The sequence below is a fragment of the Malus sylvestris genome, chromosome 14, assembly GCF_916048215.2.
Source record: "Malus sylvestris chromosome 14, drMalSylv7.2, whole genome shotgun sequence".
In the NCBI taxonomy this organism is placed as follows: Eukaryota; Viridiplantae; Streptophyta; class Magnoliopsida; order Rosales; family Rosaceae; genus Malus; species Malus sylvestris.
In genome coordinates this window covers 22,305,531-22,328,355 of record NC_062273.1, presented here as the reverse complement: position 1 = coordinate 22,328,355, position 22,825 = coordinate 22,305,531, and the positions used below count along the sequence as shown (strand labels likewise).

Below are 22,825 nucleotides of genomic sequence, written 5' to 3'. Positions count from 1 at the left end.
TGACCCTTACTTATGCGCGAGGAGCATTACAAATTATCAATAATCTAATAACAAAAAAAAAAAATTGATTGTATCTGCTCACATCTCTTTAATTAGATTGATTGCTTGTCATCCTACCTAAATTTTAAAAGGATTGGAAAGAGTGACATGAGATTTCAGAATATAAAATACATAGTTGGAGCAGAAAGTTTTGGACGATGTACAAGTCATATAGGCCTCCAAACATATATATCTCTTGCTTTCACATCTCCCATTATTGATGCTATACTTAATTGCTAGTGCTATTACACGGTGGTGGTGAGGTTACGAAACCAACTTGCTATGCTATGCAACAAGACAATATCATATACAGTTAACGAAATCTGAGAAATTCTTGAGTACGGAATATGGATGCTCGTTTCTTACAATATGATTAGATATCAATATATGATACTTTCGCATATAACACCTCTTTTACAATGTATAAACGACACTTTACGCCCAAAAATCTTAAACAAGTAGACCCATTCACAAGAAAGAGTATTTAAATTTGTTGGTAATTAATTATTCTCTAATAACTAAGGTCAATTCTCAACTGTTCGGAAATTTGTAATAAGATTTGAAGACGTGCATGAGTTTTGCATCATATACAAATAAGAATGGACCAAACATTTTACCTACGTAACCATTTTTCAATTTCTTTTCCATTTATAAATATGAAAAATGAAAACTGGGCAACAGAGAGAGACCAAGTTGTGCAGAGACAAAGTTGGCGTGGAGGTAGACAGGACATGTGATGTAATAATAAACTAATTATGACGGGAAAAAGAGGGCCGCAACTTGAATTCAAAGGGAGCCCCTGGTTTCTGCTTTCGGCTTTTGGCTTTTGGCTTTTGCGTTTGGGGTTTGGATTTGCCCACAGACAATTCCATGCCAATTTGCCAACAACATACACAGGAAAGAAAAGAAAACAGACCAACATGTGATGTGGTTTTCAACCGCAGCCAACCGGTCAGAAAATTCGGGATAATGCGATATTCATGACCCACAATTTTTTTTTTATTACTTTTTTCTTTCTGTTAATTTTTTTTTTGGTAATTCTTTCTGTTAATTTATTCAACAAATTTGGGGGACCAACGCCAAATCTTCAATCACTACCCAACATCCATTTTCTTACACCAAAAAGGAAAACAGATGGAAACCAGAGGAATTGCAACCAAAACAGACGAGTTTCGCACAAGAAGAAAGAAGAAGCCTGCTGATTTTTGAAACAACCACAATAAGTGCTTTTGGCGTTTGGCTTTTCTGTTTCTAGTTTTCTGAGGAAAAGGGTACGAAATTTAATTCTGGGTTGTGCTGCTTTTTTTTCTAATTTTTTTGGGTTCTTGAGATTTTAGTAGTTGGATTGAAATTTGAAAAGAAATAGTTGTTTTGGATTGATCAGCTTGTGAAAGGTTTTAGCTTTATCTTTGTTGTTTATGTTGAACAGTTAAAGAATCAAACTTTTGAGAAAGTTCTATGTACTGAAAATACAAATAATCAGTTATGTATGGAGATATGTCTTGTTCGATTTTCTAGAATTCTTGAGCAACCAATTGGACCCATGTAGAAATTGTAGCTGGAATTTGTTGGGTTGTTGACTTCTTGTATTTTAGCACACATTTGTTTAGATTACTATATAAATGGCGTTGTGAACATTTTGTGTTGTTAAACATTAAGTGAAGTTTTCGAGCATATTCTTCATTGAATCATTGGCTCATTGGGTATGGAATCCTGTATGAATCAAAGCTGGCCACATTGAAATTTCTTCATTGACAGTATTTTGTTGAGAATTTCAAAGGTTTTACTTCTTGGATTACTTCTTGGAATCTCGGTCATTTGATTGGTTTCTGTTTTATGCCCCTGCATTTTGTTTTTGTTCAGTCGTAACGGTTAAGATTATGTTGGGGGATCACTGTATTTTATTTGCTTGCTTTTGGAAATGATAAGACCAAAGGGGAAAAGATAAAAGAATCTGGAGTTTGAATGTTTAGTTTTTCTCTTTTGGTTGCCGATTGCCACTTTCTGACCGAGCTGATAATTCCAGGATGCTGCATTGGGTTTTATGGAAAGCCATGAGCTGCTTATTTCCCATTGTTAGCTGCGTGAAGAAGACATGGCTTTCTACCTATCCCATTCGAGATCCTGATTTCTGCTTGATTTCCCATATGTCTGATGAAGAAATAGTTGGGATGCAAATGCATTTGGTAGGGATAGTATCATAGCTTCTAGTATTACTGGGAATTGGAATTAGATTGTTAGAAATTTAGAACTACTTCTTTAGTTAGGGGGACCGAGGCAAGTCAAGTCTTTGGTAGCACAGTAATGATTGGGCAACTTGGAACCATTTGGTAACTCGGAACATAGAAATGCAGTTTGATTTTTATGCATAAATACACCGAGAAAGCAGAAAAAGAAAACACATTATAAAAAAAAAAAAAAATCAAGCTAAATAAAGCATTCACCTTGAAATATTTGAAGATGGGCTTGCCTCAAGTGTCTTCTAGCAGCATTGCCGAGGAAGTGACAGCGTCTCTGTGCACATTTATGCAACCTCAACCTAGAGTTGCTGGAATGAGCACCTGTGATTTGAGTGGGATGCATGGAGGAAACCTGGGAAACCATGTGCAGGTGGATTTCACATGCTCTTCTTTTGGAGAGTTTCAAAGGAAATCCATCACGGAGATTCCAAATAGACCAGATTCTGCCAATGCACGTAAAGATGTTAGTAGATCAAGCATGCATGCATCGAAGATGAACTCTACGGAACAATACTTTTGGTCAAGTCAGAGAAGCGGGCAGAATACCCAGACACCTGTTCCTAGGGTTGTTGGTTTTGAACCAAGAATATTGGATTCTCCTCTTAATTTCTTTAATGGAAACCAATATTCTTCAAGTTCACTGACTGTCACAGGGGACACAACTGAGGCTGCTGGGTCAGCGCACAGGAAGCAGTTATTGTCTCCTTTGAATGGAATGCTTCCCAAGGATCAGTTTAATGGTGATTCTCTAGACATTGGAGATGGGATTCATAAGAGTGGCTCTTGGGGATACAATGGTAGTTCTAATGTTCCCACTCAAGAGCATAAGAAAGCTCATCTTGGCAACTCCAGTTATTTTAATTCTACAATCTGGTCTGCATCTTGTTCCCCGGAGTGGAAAAGTTCACCGGATCACAACTGCAATACAAACTCCTCTTTTGTATTTGATGGTCCTTTGCTTGAAAGCAAAGAGCCACGATCTCCGAATCAGTTCATATCACCATCTGGACTTGATTGCTCTGGAGAAACAATTAAGGTGAGGTCACAATCAGGTGCTATAGACATATCTTCAAGAAAAGTTGTGTTGCCTACACTTTCTCTCTCTCCTCTTGGTCCAAGGTTTTCTGAAAGAGTGAAATCTCGAGAATTATGCAGGGGTTCTACGCCAAAGATAGATGATAACAGTATAACTCTAAAGGACATAGAACAGTCACTTGATGGAACAATCTCAGGCATAGCATCATCATCCTGGAAAGAGGAGGCCTTTAGGTTGCTAAGTGACTCGTCCGAAGATGTTCATGTTCAGCAGAAAATGGTTGACCTCTTTAGTTCTAAGAGTTCTACACCTGGGATGGTGCATCAATGGAATCAGGACTTGAAACCGAAGCCTAAATGTGTTAAACTAGTACGATCACCTACTGGACTGCCTGTTAGAAGGTCATTGATTGGTTCATTTGAGGAATCCCTGTTGTCTGGTCGATTATTGTCTGCAAAGGTTGGTCAGGTTTGCATTCATCTCAACTGTAATTCGATACATATTGAGTTCCATAGTGTGTCAGTTTTTTTTTATTGACTTTAGTTTGTGTTTGAAACTTCCCATTTGCAGAGAATTGATGGTTTTCTTGCTCTTCTGAATGTCACCGGGGGGAGTTTCTCGCCCAAAACACAGAAACTTCCATTTGCAGTGACCAGTGTGGATGGAGATAACTATTTACTATATTATTCATCAATAAGTCTTGCTGGGAGTACGACACCAAACAATTATGGAAGCCCCAGGATGAAGAGGAGCCTTAGCATGGATGATTCACAAGCAGACAAGAACCGTCTGAGGATACCTATGAAAGGCCGCATACAACTGGTAACTAATATTAATCAAAATAATATGAAGTGTCAGAGAACTTCGAATGGTCTCAGTTCTATCCACAGCAGTGCATTGAATTTAGGAACTTTTTAGAATCAACAGGAGCTTTTATTGATGTTCTGGATATGTTATTATCCGTTGTTTATGTGGCTTAGGATATCTTAGTCTCTTGTGCTTAAAATATGGAATGATTTCGAGAAAAAAGAATGACATTGTATGTAACGGGTGGGAAAGAGAGCAGAATTGATTTCTGTATTTTTTTTTTTGGATGGTGGGATATGAATAGCTGTTAGGGAAAAGTATTTCTAACAAAATGCATGATAGTAAAATGATACATTGGATTGTCTCCCGCAAAGCCTTTGATGATCATCTTCGTACTGATTAGTAGTTTGTCAATTAGTTCCTTGTAGTTGTGCATATTGAAAGACATCTGGTCATAGTCGGACCAAGAGATGGTTGGTCATACACTCATGAACTGAATGATTTATGGCAGGTTCTCAGCAATCCAGAAAAGACACCTATTCACACCTTCTTCTGTAATTACGATTTGAGTGACATGCCTGCTGGAACCAAGGTAGTCATGGAGTAGAGAAAAAGTTATCTGTCACTTAGCACGATTCTTATGCATGATGAATGTTGTTCGTTATGATTTGAAGTTACACCTGTCTTGATTAAATCTGCACTTTGATATGAAATTGGATATGGCTAGGTTTTCAACAGGTATCACCAGTTATAGGATATAAATAATGTCCTTATGTACTAAAAAAATAAAAATAAATAAATAATGTCCTTATGAGAGCCTTGCATGACCTTTAAAAGCATTAGAGTTGTAAAAAGTAGGAACTTTTGTTTTGACACTTCTTCATTGAAGTAGTCAGATGTGAGTGTGAGAATGTGAAGATAAAAGAGTCCCACATTGGTGAAAGAAGAAACCTTGCAAGGGCTTATAAGAGGTTGGGCTACTCCCCATATTGTCAAGCACATGCAAGGTCCCTCTTCCCATCAATGTGGGACTCATTCTCAACGCGCCCCCTCACGTGTGGCAAATTTTCAAGCCTAAAACGTGGACGTCACAATGGGGTGATGTGGAGCGTGTGTGGCCGTTTGGCTTCGCATGCGGGACAACCTGCTATGATACTATGAAGAAGTTGAGGTTCCACCGTAAAACCAATTGGCAATATGGGGAATAGCCCAACCTCTTATAAGCCCTTGCAAGGTTTCTTTTTTCACCAATATGGGACTCTTTTACCTTCACATTCTCACAATGAGTGCTGCCACATGAATTTGTATAAAGGAAATATACAGAGGTAGGAAAAGCACAAAAATGGAAGGGCATGAATCAAATTAGAACTTTGTTAGCAAAAGGTTTGAAGCTGTTGACTTAGGCCAATTTAGGTCTCTCCCAACCTCAGACCGGACAATACGACTATATAAGTCCGTCCTGAGTGTACCTTTGCCTGGAATAGCGAAACCCAGTATGCCTTAGCTAACCCAGCCCTTATGTGTATACATTAGGTGGTAAGATCTTGCTAAGCTGATAACAGAAATCTGTCATTATTTGTTGCAAAATCAAGACCAGTTTAAGGTTGGCTATTGACGAATGTGGTTACCATCCATATTTACCTTGGTATAGAAATGGCCCAAGGTCCGTAGCTCAAGCTGCGGATTTTGTGGCTGAACATGTTAGCGTAGAATTGAAAGAAAAAAAATTCATGCTGCTTGCTTATGTGATGTTATACATGAAGCAGAAGTAAAGACACTTTTTCTGGCTCAATCTGTAGTATGTAGAACTTCAGATGGAATATGCTTTCTTCAGTTGTTAGTTTTTCTTTGACTGAGTCCTTATACATGGTCATTTTCCCTTGCAAATTCTTCATATCAAAATCAACATACAGACGTTTTTGCGCCAAAAGATCACTCTAGCCTCTTCTGAACCAAGCTCTAAGGCTGGGAATGGAAGACATGCTGATCCTGATAAAGAAAATGATGCCAAGCCATCTTCGATCCTAGATGCTGCGAATTCATTGCAGCTTAGTGACAATGATGTGGATTCAAACGGGTTTAAGGATGTAGCGAATCAGTACCAAAGAGAGAGGGAACACACAAAGCCCTGTTTTCATGGTGAATCCGATGGTTGTAGCCTTTGTAGGTATGAAAAGACCAGTGAGATTAATGAAAGTAATTCTCTGCTTAGCCCTTCAAAAGTGAGCAAGAATACCGCTGGTGCTGGTGTTCTGCGTTATGCTCTTCACCTTCGCTTCTCATGCCTTTTTCCTAAGAAATGCTCGAGGTCAGTCCAGAGATGCAAGTTAGACCCGTTATCTGGACAAGCGACAAACAGTTTCGACATTGAAGGGGAGCGGCGATTCTACTTGTATAATGATTTGAGGGTCGTGTTCCCTCAGCGCCAGACGGATGCTGATGAGGGCAAGGTATGTTATACACAACAACTAATCTATTTGGCCACCAATATACTTATTGATTTGCATTATAGATGTCTGCATATTGATTGGCCGAAGTAAATGGAATAGCGTAGCATTCAACTACGCGTAAATTGGTTCAAACCAAGCCATCCTACTCTCATGCTCAGCCTGTCTATGTTCGGTCTTTGTAAATTTGCAACTTCTGGATTATCAGTTCTTGTGTCAAACTCAAAAAGTATAAAATTCCAGTTCATTTTGTTTCCAGGCATGAAATAGTTTTGAGCTCCGTTTCGTAACCAACCATGCGTGTTGTTTTTCGTTTTGCAGTTACATGTGGAGTATCATTTCCCATCGGATCCAAAATACTTTGATATCAGCAACTGAAGGGCATACGAATTCTCTGCTAAAATAGACAGTTGCATACTTGCATTATCTGTAGTCACTGTACATAGTGATAGTTGTACATTCAAATCTCCAGTCATCTTTTGGGGCAATTCCCCATTCAATCTGTAAATAACTGTAATTATCAATAATTAGTCTATTTAATATGTTCTACATGCTTGTAGATATATGATCACTTTGATACACTTTCATTTAGTCTTTAACTCCTTTTTTCATGTTTCATTTCTATAAAACGATGCAAGCAAAAAGGGTAGTCAAACGCAGGATAGCCGGCGCATGGGTGAATTGTCTTAACCAACTGGAATACAAACCAACCTCGATAGTTCGTAACTCGTGGATGAGACTAAAGCTTGGAGTTTTCGTTTGGGACTTAAACATGGCACCCTGAGAGCAGTTTGTTTCAAAGGCAGTGGAGTTATGTCAGCTAATTCAGCCATGGAACGTATAACGAAAGGGCAAGCACATACTACTCTCAAATGTAGTAAATTTCAAAAGAATAGTAAAAGAGGGATCCAAACCTTTATTTTTTTTTTGAAGTTTTAACGAAACACTTTCTGTACTGTTTACTTTTAACGAAAATAACATTTTTACTTTAAAAATTTACTTATGGTACTATTCACTTATAATACATTTTATCATTTTGATTAAAGTTTTCAATCTTTTTTCATTACTTTTTTTTTTATCCTTTTCACACGTCATTCTTCCCCTCCAACCAACCACCAAACTGTAATTTTATTGTCTATGTAAAAAGGGTTCATTTGAAAAGGAAACAAAAAGTCAAGATTAGTGTCAAGTTATCTGACGGGGTCAGTTAACTATACTTCGTATACGAAGCAATAAAAAAGTAGGGAATGAGGATCAAACTTAAGATCTTTTTGTGATAACTTTAAACTGAGATGTAAGAGCAAATCTACTAGTAATTGTATTTGGTATCAACAACGATTTAGAGCATCGCTCGGTATCTGAGAATCACAAATTGATACGTAATAATATAACTCGTCAAAATTGCAAAAAGAAAAAAGAAACTATATACATATATGTCAAATATTGATTTGTCTACAACAGAAATTATTGTAAATTTGTGGTGTATGCCATTGTGCTAGAAAATATATGCGTGTCCTTAAGAACAAGTCCACCCCTAAGGACTTTGTGCCAGCACCCAGCCCATTTATCCACTTCAGTGAACAATAACAGACTCCAATGAACAGTAATAGGCCAATGCATCTCCACCCCCAAAAAAATGCGCTGGCACCCAATGAAAAAATGCGCTGGCACAAACGATCTCCACCCTTACAAAATGCGCCGGCACTCAGCCCATTTAAAATATTTTTAAATTTTTTCTAAAAGAATAAAAAAATAAAATAGTTTTAATTTCGAATAGGATTTTTAACCAATCTCGTTACACCACGTGTCATTATCTGAACGTACTATTTTGTGAATAGATTTCTGCTAAGATTTTCAACCAATCCCGACGCGCCACGTGTCACTTCCGTTTTACAATAATTTAGCCAAGATTTCGATAAGATTTTCAACCAATCACGTCGTGCCACATGTCATTATCTGAACGTACTATTTTGTGGATAGATTTTCGATAATATTTTCGACCAATCCCAACACGCCATGTGTCACTTCCGGTTTACAATAATTTAGCCAAGATTTCGATAAGATTTTCAACCAATCACGTAGTGCCACGTGACATTGTCCAGAACCTCATCCTTTCTTTTTTTGTCCATATGAACCCTACATCCCTACATCCATCCTCACACCAAGCTCAATCCTTCTTTTTAGCTCAAAATCCTTGTTCATCGTTGTCAAATCTTGAGTTCTTATTACAATGTCTTCTTCAAGGAGAGTGTATAAACAGTTGCAAGAGCAACATAAAAGGTTGTTGGCATATAAGGATCGAACTTAAGATCTTTTTGTGATAACTTTAAGCTGAGATGTAAGAGCAAATCTACTAGTAATTGTATTTGATACCAACAACAATTTAGAGCATTGCTCGATATCTGAGAATCACAAATTGATACATAATAATATAACTTGTCAAAATTGCAAAAAGAAAAAAGAAACTATATACATATATGTCAAATTGTGATTTGTCTACAATAGAAATTATTGTAAATTTGTGGTGTATGCCATTGTGCTAGAAAATATAGGCGTGTCCTTAAGTAAAATCAGCTTTGGTAATGCATACATACATACATATATATATATATATATATATTATATCTTTTCCGTTTCAATTGAAGATTATTTTTAATATATACGATATTACCAACACTAAGGATTGGGGAGTGATTAAACCTCACAATGAGCTAACCATAATAATTTGGTTTGAATTCACACCTTTAACAAAAATTAAACTTAAAACCTCCCGATTGTAGTACAAGTGGCTCCATTTCAATGAAAGTTAAAGAACCGTCGTCTTCTTTGCCTACAACAAATAAGAAGTGGTCCAGCTAAGAAAAAATAAGCATCCAAAAAAACTGCTTACTAAATTGGAGAAAATGCTTTGTAAAAAATAGCAAAATACAAATTTAGTTTAGAAAGAAAAGCAAAATAGTGCTACAAATTGAGGAATCTCATAGTTCTTTCATGAAGAGTTAATTTCCTCTAAGAATCAAAATGAAGTACTGATTGGACTTTATTTGCTATTCCATCATATTATTTTTGATAATGGGGAAACTTGGAATAATTGAAGATGGAGAACATGAAAAATACGAATTGGGAAATTAAACATCATTATCTACTTGTGGAAATGCTCTGGTAGGTCTTGGAAGTTCTACAGCTGCATAGCTATCATTAAGGAGAGAACAACTTTGGGTGGTGCTATCCACATGCCCTTACATTCAGAATGATACGTCACTGTTAAAATATGCAAAATTAAATTCTCCTTATATTCACTATGATACTTAGTGGTGCTATCCACATGCTCATTTTATCCTCTAACACATTATTCTCAATTTCTGGCTGTCGGATCTTAATGAATTAAAGAAGATCATGTTTGATTCGGTTTAACTAGTTTTCAAACAATAGTTTAGTTTTGATTCAGCTCAAGATTATACTTTTTCAATGCAAAAACTTACTAAATTGCCAAATTGATTTGATTTAGCCAGTTTGAACAATTCAGACGTTGTTTTGCCCTTTGCTGATTTTGGTATTACTTCAAAACCTACCTAATTTCTCGAGTAGAAAGTGAAGGTGCACATTGATAGTGAAACCTAGCCAGTAAATCTCCCTCCCTAGTGCCTTACACACCCTATATATGTTGGGTTCTACAACACTGATTGCATATAGTGTGGTAAGTTTTATGGTCTAATATGATTGTATCTTTTACTTCCATCCTGAATTTGATGCCATATTGGTGCATTAGATTTTGACATATATGTGTCTCAAGTGCTTGCAGAACGACATACACAACACAACCAATATACAGTGGCAAAGAGGAAAAAAAGGAAGATTGCTTGACAAAGATGTGAAATTTGAACCACATATTAAATGAGTACACTTCCCTTACGCCATGTTTGTTGCATCAAATGAATAATGGACACCAATAAATCTTAGCTACTCTTAGCATTGCGTGTGCTGCATTGGATATTGCTCATGTTCGTTTTTCATAGATATATTTAGACTTCGGATATAATGACAGAAAATGTTCTTTTGTCAAACACCAAGCTTGTTTGGTGCTTAGGATAGAATTGGATTAGATAGCTCATATAAATAAAGGTATGTGTGATGGGCGTGGTAAATGATTTTTTCATTTCAAGATCATTAGAATGTAGGTAAATTATTTTCGAACACTCATTTTTACTTCTTGCACGTTTTTTTCTTCTTCTTTTTTCTTGCCATTATTGAACAAATTAAAGAAACATCAAAAGACATACTGTAGATGCATCTGCAGAAGGTGAAAAGAGGTGGACATAAATCACCCCTCTATAATTAATGTATATGCCATAAAGGAATAAATTTATTTTTTAATAATACATCATCCACTTTCAGTTGGACAAAAGATCTTCATTTCTTCCCTAAACATATCTTAAATACAATGAGTTTTTCGATCCAATCTAATCTCATAAGAGACGAGCCCATAGTATTTACATTATCAAGCTACAACAGCCTAACGATACATTTGCTTCACAACATAAATCTGATAGAGAACATTAATACTCTTAAGGAGCATGTGATATGATTCATCATATAGTATTATCCACTTTTTTAAGCAATCTAATCTAAACCTAGATGCTTTCATAGAAAGACAAGCCATTAGTATTTATACCATAACAATTTAACAACATAGGCATATAGTTGCCCCACAACGTAAAGTTAAATAGAGAACATTTCCCTAATGAAGCGCGTTATAGGATTCATCATATTGTATTATCCAGTCTTTTAAGCAATCCAATCTGATTTTAGACACTGAATGAGCTCATAGAAAGACGAGCCCCTAATATTACATTGTCAAACTGCAACAATTTAACAACATAAGCATACCTTTGCCTAACTTAAAGCTAGCTAATGAGAAAACATTACCCTAATGGAGTATGGTGATAGGATTCATATGGTGTTATCCAACCCCTTAAGCAATTTATTTTTATACATGAATGCATATATTTTGGTTCCGTCTAGTCTCTATAATGTAGCATGCCCAACATGGCCACCAGAACCTTGTAACTCAAAAAACCATGCATGGCATTGAATATGGTTAGGGAGTCGTATCCCGAGTCCGAAAACGTGTCGTGTCGACCTCTTTTTTCTTGTATCGATTGCAGCTTTTGAGAAAAACTCCCACTCTGAAAGCATCCTTTATCTGAAAGGTTGGAAAGTTGGATCAAACTTACTTGATTTCCACCAATGTCTACAAAAGTGTTGTACAGTTTGGCTATCCAAATCCAGGCGGCAGTGAAGTTTGCAGGAGGCATCGTGGTTTTCCAGTAAAGGGTTTGTAACTCTTTACTGAATGACTGGAAAAAAGTGATAGACATGTTATGGGTTCAAAGCTCAAAGTTCTACATATGAAGTAAATGCCTTGAATGAATTGGTATGTAAATATGGATTGAGATTGTTTTTGTTAAACTTACCGGGCTAATTTATATTGTTAGACTTTGAATATAAGTCACACGTACGAGTGAAGACCAATAAGGTTAATAATTTAAATTTACAATCTAACAATATAAACATCTTACTAGTAAAAAAAAACTCTCTCAATCTACTTTGGTAGTAAGTGTGAAACCAAAAGTGGAAGAAGGAGGAAAAAAGCTAATCCAATTCAACATCGGCTTGCGAATTTAATGGGATCCTGAATTACAGGTCACTTATTTGGTGTTTAGCTCAGCACCACGTTAAATTTTTTTTAACCATTTACATGACATCAACATGGTAGACAGACGGCTGTAATTCTCTGTTACGAGCGGTTTGAAATTATGTGAATAATGCCATAAGATTCGTGAAGTTCAAACAATTTGACTACACAGTAATAAGAGTTACCTTCTCTCTTCCAAAACTGACAAACTTTTCTGAACCACTCAAATGCTATAGGAGCATCATTACTCAATCCGAGGGTAATTTAGATTAATCAAGTTTGTCAGAGGAGTATATTTTATATATTTTATCGTTTGCATTTGAATTCGAATTTCGCTCCCTTTATATCTTAAATGAATTTTGTATAATTATTTTATTGTTTGTCAAAAAAATAATAAAAACGAAGTACAAAGCAAATATCAAACCTAATTTCAAGAGATGAGTTTGAGTTAGAATCGCCATGAGTTTAAATTTAACGATGTAATAATCAATAGATTTATAGTTTAAATAGTTTAAATGTTTATTCTTTCACCAGAAGTCCTATGTTCGAATTTCATTTTCTTAATATCATTGCATTAAAATTAAGAAAAAAACCATGTAATTGTCCAACATTATCCATGCCCAAATTTGGCAAATGAGATAAAATGGAAACCATTAAACATAGGGGCTTTTAGATCTAGGTCCAAAAACATAGATGATTTTTAAGAGTGAGTCAAATTACCTAATTATATGTATTTATTTTTGAATGCTCATTTTATATTTTCTAAAAATATTAAAAATCAATTAAAATCTTCTAATATTATGCATTTTCAACTCCAAAAAATATAATTAATATCTTATAACAAAAAAAATAATATACTGACATAAATCTATCTGCAAATCATTCTATCCTAACTCAAGTAACAAATATATGAATGTATATCATACCTATAAGAAATATATGAAACCTAACTAAAAGGTAGAAAAAACATAATATATCTACAAGCAAGACACATGAATCTTACTTGATTATAAAAAAGAATCTATCATATAGGTAGATAAATATAATTAACCTGTGATATAGCTTGATTATAAAAATAAAAAATAAAATCTATAAATGGGGTTTAAAACGGGATGAAGAACAAGAAAGGACAAAAAAAAATCAAAGAGATAATTAGGAAGAAATTTGATTTTTATAATAAATCTTATCATTGAAGAGATAATTATTATAATAAAATAATAAGATTTAAGGAATTGGACTTATTTTAATAAATTGGACTATTCTTACTATTGGCTCAAAAAATTAGACCTATATCAAGTTTCCCCTTAAACATAATCTGCACTTGAGTCGATAAGTCACACCAACACCCTCTTCGCAAATCGAACCGCGATGCTTCCTGATTCACGTGTTCCCCTCACTCTCACTTCTCTTCTTCCCTCTTCGGACTAGGTCTAGGCTCTTCTCTGTGCTTTTATGGGAGTGATCTGGAAGTCGGTGAAGAAAAGATGGGGATGAGAGAGGATGAGAGGGAGAAAAGATAAAGTTTGTAATGATAAATTTAATTTTATATAGATAAACTTAATTTTCAATAATTATAGCATAAAAATAATTTATTTTCAACAAGGACAATTTAGTAATCAAACTAGTTTTAATTCCGATTTCAGTGAATTAGTAAACAATATATATGAAACCAATATCATTTGTATTCCGATTCTAGTTTAGTTTAGTAAATAACTTTAACAGAAATTTAATTCTGTTTCCTCCTCAATTCAATTCATTTGCAATCCAATTCTTTCTCAATTCAATTCCCCTCTATCTGATTACGAATCAATAAACGAGCCCTAAATGTAAAGAATCTTCTCACCATTTTCTTCTTCTATAAATGCTCTTAACTCCACACACTTCTCAATATCTCCCCTTACCCTTTCCCTTCAGCACTTATTATCTGTTCTTTGTTTTCTGCAATTGTTCTTCCTCAGAAACCCACCTCTGAAAACCCAAGAAATTTTCACCATGACAAGCACAGAATCCAAGTTCCAGCAAAACCCACCTCTGAAAACCCAAAAGATTTTTCTTGGAGTCCAAATCTTCATGAGGACTGTCACAGTGGCTGCTACATTGGCTGCAACTTGGTTGATGGTCACCAACAAGCAGACCAGTCAGATTATTGGCATAGAATTTGATGCTCGTTATTATTATTCACCTACCTTCAAGTAAGATTAAAGATCAAAAAACCAATTTGTATATTCCCTAAAAAAAAATATTAATTATTTTTCAGTCATTTTGTTTAATTAATTTTCCATAATATTATGTTTTTTTGCAGGTTCTTTGCTTATGCAAATGCTGTTGTGAGTGCCTTCTGCTTGCTCTCCTTGTTCCTCGTTTTTCTTATCCACCGCAATGGCTCGAATCCCGCCAACTACTTCATCTTGTTCCTGCACGATTTGGTATGCCAGCTCGGTTATATTTTCCTTAATACCAAATAATTATTAGTCTAGCAGAGTTTCTGCGTGTTTCATAAAAGATATCTCAAGTTCGAATCTTTCGTTCAAACCACAATATCTTGTTCCTACACAATTTGGTATGCCAGCTCGGTTTTTACTAGCATAAAATTACTGTATACCAACTTTGACCTAGTAGGATTTTCACCGTTTTTCCTATAAGGAGGTTTTAAGTTCGAATCTCTGCATCGGACTAAAGCATCATTGTCTGATCAGCATGATGATATCTTTATGATGACTTTGGAATGGTTGGCAGGTGATGCTGTGTTTGCTGATGGCTGGATGCTCGGCTGCAACTGCAATAGGGTACGTGGGGCAATATGGGAATAGCCACTCGGGCTGGGCACCAATTTGTGATCACTTTGGGAAGTTCTGCAAAAGAGGGACCGATTCTGTGGTTCTCTCCTACTTGTCTGTCATTTTCTTGCTCACGCTCACCATCAGCTCTGCAACCAAGTCTGGAAAGATTTAGGTTTTGATACTCTCGTTAAGTTGTTGTTGTAGTAGAAGAAGAAGGTTTTTTTTTCCTTATTTTTTGTTGTAAAAATAAGTGAGTGTGATGGAGGTGGACCTTTGTGAAAGTTGCACTGTGATATATAAGAATATGTTGAGCTAGAGTCGTCCCAATACAAACTGAGGTCTAAGACGATAATTTAACGAGACATTCCTAATTTAATACCTTAACTGCCTTTGGTCACCTTGCCTTTGGAACGACTCTGGTCGAACTTTAGCCCTCGTGTTATCGAACCCACTCCACTAACATGGGTTTACCAAAAGCACTTGGTTCATGAGTTAGATCAGTTGGTAAATGCAATGTTCATCACTTCGAACCAAAACTCGAATTCTCTGCTCCATAATTCATGTTAAAAGTTAATGCTTTACTTAAATTGATTCTGCTTTACTGAAACTGATTCTGTGTAAAAGGGCTGACTGTTGCCTTTATCAGTCGACCCATTCTCTTTATCAGTCGACCCATTTACTTCAGTCGGCTTATGTATTGAGCCATATATATTAGAAATATCTGAATGAAAATAGAAGATCTCTTTTTTACAAAAAGCATCAGCCCTCTGTTTTCCAAGCTCTCTGCACTCTGTTTCTTTGATTTTCAATCTTTATCATTTTATTCAAGCCTTATTAATGATGAAAGATTGTCTAAATACCAACATGGCATCAGAGCTAATCTGATCAAAGAGTGGGGCGTTTTTTTTTATTCTCAAAAAGGGGGAAAATTCTAAGTGAAACCCTAGAATCAAAATTTTTCAAATTCATGGCTGGTTCAAGTAGCAGTGGTGAGATTCGAACTCCTATCTTCAGTGGAGTAAACTACGACTTCTGGAGGACAAAGTTGAGAACAATTTTTGTATCTCATGATTTGTGGAGCTTGATTGAAGATGGCTATGTTGTACCTCAAAGCACTGTGGTTTTGACAGAGACTCAAACAAGGGAGTTGAAGGTAAACATCAAGAGAGATGCAAAAGCTCTTGGGGTCATCCAAAATGCTATCTCAGATGAAATTTTTCCGAGAATCTCAAATGAGACAAGTGCCAAATCAGCTTGGGATGTGCTGGAGAAAGTCTACAGAGGTTCTACTAAGGTAAGGGCTGTCAAACTCCAATCTTTGAGAAGAGATTTTGAGTATATAAGAATGAAAGATGATGAATTGCTAGATGATTACCTGAGTAGATTGTCTGAGATTATTAATCAAATGAAAAGCTATGGTGAAATCTTGTCTGATGAGAGAATAGTTCAGAAGTATCTAATTAGCTTGCCAAGAAAGTATGACAACATAGTTTCAATCATAGAGGAGACTAAGGATTTGTCAACTTTGAGTGTTGAAGAATTGATTGGTTCTCTCAAAGGTTTTGCCCAGAGATTATCTAGGCATGACAACAATGATGTAGAAAATGCTTTCCAAACACTTACAGTGAATCCAAAAACTCAAGCTAGTTCAAGTCAAAGCAAAGCCAACTCCAACAAGAATTGGAAATGCAAAAACAAAGCGTGGGAAGGAAAGGGTAATTTTGAAGACAAGAAAAAGGTTGAGAAGAGTTTGTATGTTTCGAAGTGCAAAATTTGTGACAAAGCTCATTCCGGTGAATGTTGGTTCAAAGGAAAAGTGAAATGCCACAAGTGTAGCAAATTCGGGCATATGCAAAAGGATTGTACCTACAAAGATAATCAGCTAGCTCACTACACCAAAGCAGAAGATGAAGAGACCAATATGTTTTATGTTGGTCATGATACAACCGTCCAAGAAGAAGCTAAAGTTTGGTTTGTGGACAGCGGCTGTAGCAATCATATGACGGTGAATAAGAACATTCTCCATAATGTTGACACTACAAACCTAACCCGAGTGAAGATGGGAAATGGGCAGCTAGTCGATACATTGGGAAGAGGTACTATTGCCGTGCATACGAAGAATGGAAAGATGTTCATCAAGGATGTCATGTTAGTTCCTGATTTGAAGCAAAATTTGCTAAGTCTTGGACAACTCATTGAGCATGGCTACTACTTATATTTTGGAGACAATACTTGCAAGATATATGATAGGAGGAATCGTCAACAACTCGTGGCTAAGATTGAGATGAGGAAGAGTAGAAGTTTTCCACTCACAATTGAGTATGCAACTCAATCAGCACTCAAGATGGAAGTGCAAGAAGATTCAAAGCTATGGCATAAAAGGCTTGGCCACTTGAATTTTCAAAGTCTCAAGAAGCTACAAGAAAAAGAAATGGTGCATGGGTTGCCGAGTATCCAAGAAAATGAAGAAATCTGTGAAGGGTGTGCACTTGGGAAGCATCATAGAGATTCATTTCCACATGGTAAAGCTTGGAGAGCAAAAGTTCCATTGGAATTGATTCATACAGATGTTTGCGGACCCATGAAGACCTCTACTCAAGTGGGAAACAAGTATTTCCTAATCTTCGTGGATGATTATTCCAGAATGACTTGGGTATACTTTCTAAGACAGAAATCAGAAGTGTTCTCAATCTTCAAGAAGTTTCAAGCTATGGTTGAGCGACAATCTGGGTATCTAATCAAAGTTATTAGAAGTGACAGAGGATGAGAGTATACATCCACAGAATTTGATAAGTTTTGTCAAGATATTGGCTTGGAAAGACAACTTACTGTCAGCTACACTCCACAACAAAATGGAGTAGCTGAGAGAAAAAACAGAACCATAGTCGAAATGGCTAAGGCAATGTTACATGACAAGGGAATACCTCAATATTTGTGGGGTGAGGCAGTTAATATAGCGGTCTACTTGATGAATAGGCATCCAACAGTGGCAGTTGAAGATAAGACACCATTTGAGGCATGGAGTGGAAGAAAGCCTTCCGTGAATCATTTGAGAGTGTTTGGGTCAATCTGCTTTGCTTATGTTCCGAAAGAACTAAGACAAAAACTTGATGAGTCAAGTGAAAGATGCATTTTCGTAGGCTATGCTTCATACACAAAAGGGTACAGACTCTACAATTTAAAAAGGAAGAAAGTTGTGGTTTGTAGAGATGTTCTTTTTAGTGAGAAATCTTCGTGGGATTGGAATCAAGCAACCATCCGAGAGGAATCTGCACAAATCAGAATTGAAGAAAAAAATCAACCAAATGAAGAGGAAATTGAGCCAGAAATTCCACAATTATCACCTGAAAACAGTCCTCAAGCTCACTCTCCTACACTTTCAAGTCCAAGTTCAACGCCGGTTCGGTTAAGGAGCTTAAATGAAGTCTATAAAAGCTGCAATTTTTGTGTTGAAGAACCAGAAAACTTTGATGATGTAGTGAAAGAAGAGACTTGGAAGGCTGCAATGCAAGAGGAGATCAATGTCATTGTGAAAAACAAGACATGGGAACTAGTGGACAGACCTTGTGACAACTCCGTCATAGGAGTGAAGTGGATTTATAAGACTAAGCTCAATCAAGATGGTTCCGTTCAAAGGAACAAGGCTAGATTGTAGCAAAGGGTTATTCTCAGAAACCCGGAATTGATTTCCAAGAAACATTTGCACCGGTAGCTAGGCATGAAACAATCAGAGGCCTTATTTCCGTAGCTGCTCAGAAGGGGTGGTTTCTACACCAACTTGATGTCAAGTCGGCTTTCCTAAATGGAGTCCTAAAAGAAGAGGTGTTCGTTGACCAACCTCAAGGATTTGTTCTTAAAGGACAAGAGCACAAGGTGTATAAGCTTAAGAAGGCACTTTATGGCCTGAAACAAGCTCCGAGAGCATGGTATGGAGAGATCGACTTATATTTCAATGAAAGAGGTTTTCAAAGAAGTGAGAATGAACCCGCCCTCTATGTCAAAACAGAAGGTATTTCAGATATCCTTATTGTTTCCTTATATGTTGATGATTTGGTTTATACTGGAAGTAGTCATAATATGATCTTGAATTTCAAGAATGACATGATGAGGAAATATGAGATGAGTAATCTAGGCATGTTGCATTATTTTTTGGGAATTAGTATCATTCAATCAAATGATGGTATCTTTATTACTCAAAAGAAATATGCAAAAACACTTCTAGAAAAGTTCAAAATGGTTGGTTGCAAGCCTGTTGCAACACCTCTAGTTGTGAATGAAAAGTTTCAAAGAGAAGATGGTAGTGGTGATGCTGATGAATTTGTGTATAGAAGCCTGGTTGGGAGTTTGTTGTATTTAACAGCGACTAGACCCGATATTATGTATGCTGCAAGCTTGTTGTCCAGATTTATGCACAAGCCTACTTGCATTCACTATGGAGCTGCAAAGAGGATCCTAAGATACATACAAGGTACACTTGACTTTGGTATTATGTATGAAAGGAATGTTAAGCCCAAATTGTATGGGTTCTGTGATAGTGACTGGGGAGGTAGTGTGGATGACTTGAAGAGCACATCTGGCTATACTTTTACATTAGGGACTGGTGTATTCTCTTGGGCATCTAAGAAACAGAAATCAGTTGCACTATCAACGGCAGAGGCTGAGTATGTGTCGGCTTCAATTGCAACTTCTCAAGCAGTGTGGCTGAGAAGAATTATGCAAGATTTTGGTGAGAAACAAGAATCAGCAACTCATATCCTTTGTGACAATAAGTCAGCTATTGCCATGAGCAAGAATCCTGTCTGTCATGGTAAATCAAAACATATTGCTCTGAAGCATCACTACATCAGAGGTGCTGTGGAAGACAAGGAATTGGATGTGGTCTACTGCAAGACAGAAGATCAAGTTGCTGATATCTTCACCAAGGCATTACCAAAGGACAGATTCATCTACTTAAGAGAACTTTTGGGAGTGAAGCAGCAAAGCATTAAGAGGGAGTGTTAAAAGTTAATGCTTTACTTAAACTGATTCTGCTTTACTGAAACTGATTCTGTGTAAAAGGGCTGACTGTTGCCTTTATCAGTCGACCCATTCTCTTTATCAGTCGACCCATTTACTTCAGTCGGCTTATGTATTGAGCCATATATATTAGAAATATCTGAATGAAAATAGAAGATCTCTTTTTTACAAAAAGCATCAGCCCTCTGTTTTCCAAGCTCTCTGCACTCTGTTTCTTTGATTTTCAATCTTTATCATTTTATTCAAGCCTTATTAATGATGAAAGATTGTCTAAATACCAACAATTCAGAAGCAAAAATAGTTGAACTCACATTTGGTTGTTAGCTTCTAAGTTTAGGGGAGCTTATAGAGATGTCATTTTCATTGATGATGCCATTGCTAACTAGGGACACCGAGCATTTTCTAGGACCATGCTATTCATACAGCTGCTAGAAACGCCTCCTTTTTGGCTGTATTAACTCCGATTGTCCTACAAGTTCTTTGTAATTGTCGTCCTACAAGTTCATATTCCACTAGGTACCCCAGAATCTAATTGGCATATTGCACATAAACGACAATAACATGGGTGCCGTTCTTAGGACAGAGATGAGCTACCAATCCCACATCGAGCAGAAGACTTTTTCAACAGCCTTTATATAGCATTCACCTGCAAGCATGCTTGTCCCTTCGGGGACATCCGATAAAATTGGAACGATACAGAGAAGATTAGCATGGCCCCTGCGCAAGGATGACACGCATAAATCGAGAAATGGTCCAAATTTTTTTTTGCTTCTTCCGAATTTTTCAAGATTTCTGAGTTTCGTTTTCTTCTTTTCATAACCAAGTTCAATGTTGTTCAATATTTCGAGAGCATAGGAGGACTTGCACACTTCATGTTTGATGAAATGAATCTGAGAATCTCTCTATCTGATTTCTGTTGCTTATGTGAACTCTATAATCCTTTACTTTTTGTAATTCAATGGGTTTTTTATGTGCACTGCAATCCGGAAACTTCTTCAAGCATGGGAACCATTTAGTTTTCTTCAATATCATATGAAAAAAAGAAAAAAAAACATTTAAAGCACCGCTTGGAAGAGAGAAAAAAGAATTGTAGATCCAAATATATATAATTGTCCTCGATTTTACTATAAATTAAACGAATCAAAATTAAACAAAAGAAGACGGTTAAATTTTGTAGATAGTATAACGGGCAGAGGATTTAAAGTAAAGTTCGAACATATTAAAAGAAAAAATAATTTTCAATACATAGAATTAGTAGCTAATCACTGTAAAAAATTTGATAAATTAGACAACGAAGTAGAAAAATATTTCAATTGGTCAGACGATAATTGGGAGAATATCTGTAAGGGGAAGAAACCCTTTTATGAATTTTTTAAGGATAAACAAGAAAAAATTGTAGAAGAAATGAAAATGATCATAGATCAAGATTACTCACAAGAAGAAGTATTCATAATACAGAGTTAGAGCAGAGAGAGAGAGAGAGAGAGAGAGAGAGAGAGAGAGAGAGAGAGTATTTCTGTTAAAATTAACAATGGTAACCAATTATATTTGGCTTTTAAAAATAAAGTTATATTTCTTAACCATAAATAAGATTAATTGACCATATATAATTGGGATCCCTATAGAATTCACTAAGTGTGAATTGACTATATAGAATATAATTTTTTTTCTTATGTTAGGATTACCATCCTTGCAAAACGGGGAGTTTTGTTAGTTTAGGGTCGTCCTTTCTAGGAATAAAAAAATTCTTACGAGAAGGATCCTTGACGGATCGGTAAACCATACATGAGTATGATCATGCTTATGACCTATCATTAGGTTGCATATTAGCTTCGCGATAAATAGAAGGAATTGCAAAAGAATTTGGATTTGTTTTCTTAGTTAACTGTACTAGAATTTTTTAATCAACTTTGATGTTAACATTTACCGGATCTTATAATTCTCATTTGAAACTAGCTACAATAATAGTTTGTTTGAAAATATTTCTTTGAAAAACACTTATGCTTAGAAACATTTCTAGTAATTGGAGTACATCAAAATTTTTAAGAGAAATGCAAGTGCCTTCTAGAAAAGTACTTGAAGTCCTCTATGAAAAAAGTATGTTGATGCACAAAATCAGTGAGGACTTTGGTACAACAGAAAGTGTTAAGTTTGTGACATTCGCTAGATTGTTCCGGTCACTAGTGTGGATAAGTATGTAAATGGATAGAGACAGGGAAGCAAACACAAGATGTACGTGGTTCACCCAGATTGGCTACATCCACGGAGTAGAGGAGTTCTCATTAATTGTGAAGGGTTTACACAAGTACATAGGTTCAAGCTCTCCTTTAGTGAGTACAAGTGAATCATTTAGTACAAATGACATTAGGAAATATTGTGAGAGAATGATCTCTATTTATAGAAGAGAGTTTCTAGTTTCATTCTGACATTGACACGTGTCGTGTTGTGATTGGCTTCTGATGTTGACACGTGTCGCGCTATGATTGGCTTCTGATGTCGACACGTGTCGCGCTGTGATTGGCCTCCTGGTTGGAGGGAAACTCTTCTGGGTCCTTGACGGTATAACGTTGACCGGTGCTTAGTAGTTTCGGGATTGGTCAAGTATGGTACAAACAGTGCTCCCCTAAGTTCCCGAGTGAGGGAAGCTCCTCGATTGGGGACTTGCAAGATCCAAGCCATTGAGTAATCACGAAACTTCTAAGTACCGAAGTGTGGTATCATTTTCACTTGCCTAATCTGTCTCATACGTAGATGTGACATCTTCT

General features: G+C 36.3%; 2 protein-coding genes, 1 long non-coding RNA gene and 1 other non-coding gene across 5 annotated transcripts; all 4 read left to right on the top strand.

The window, feature by feature from the left end:
- The first annotated feature begins 852 nt into the window (after positions 1 to 852).
- On the top strand, positions 853 to 7,118 carry LOC126599270 (uncharacterized). 2 transcript variants are annotated; one of them, XM_050265621.1, is made up of 6 exons: positions 853 to 1,310; positions 2,066 to 3,774; positions 3,886 to 4,137; positions 4,634 to 4,714; positions 6,036 to 6,572; positions 6,891 to 7,118. In XM_050265621.1, exons 2-6 carry the CDS (start codon positions 2,500 to 2,502, stop codon positions 6,945 to 6,947), a joined length of 2,202 nt encoding a protein of 733 aa, XP_050121578.1. In that variant the 5' UTR covers positions 853 to 1,310; positions 2,066 to 2,499; the 3' UTR covers positions 6,948 to 7,118. The 2 variants fall into 2 exon arrangements, with proteins under 2 accessions (XP_050121578.1, XP_050121577.1); XM_050265620.1 differs by having other exon boundaries at positions 2,066 to 3,783.
- LOC126599297 (uncharacterized) lies at positions 4,721 to 5,834 on the top strand. Its single transcript, XR_007615063.1, has 2 exons — positions 4,721 to 5,447; positions 5,506 to 5,834. It is a non-coding gene; the product is annotated as an uncharacterized LOC126599297 (long non-coding RNA).
- Positions 7,119 to 14,141: 7,023 nt separating the features above from the next.
- Positions 14,142 to 15,359, top strand: LOC126599289 (CASP-like protein 1F2). Its single transcript, XM_050265646.1, has 3 exons — positions 14,142 to 14,456; positions 14,567 to 14,690; positions 15,001 to 15,359. Exons 1-3 carry the CDS (start codon positions 14,257 to 14,259, stop codon positions 15,214 to 15,216), a joined length of 540 nt encoding a protein of 179 aa, XP_050121603.1. The 5' UTR covers positions 14,142 to 14,256; the 3' UTR covers positions 15,217 to 15,359.
- Positions 15,360 to 20,720: 5,361 nt separating this feature from the next.
- Positions 20,721 to 20,823, top strand: LOC126601028 (U6 spliceosomal RNA). Its single transcript, XR_007615668.1, has one exon. It is a non-coding gene; the product is annotated as a U6 spliceosomal RNA (small nuclear RNA).
- Positions 20,824 to 22,825: the final 2,002 nt, after the last annotated feature.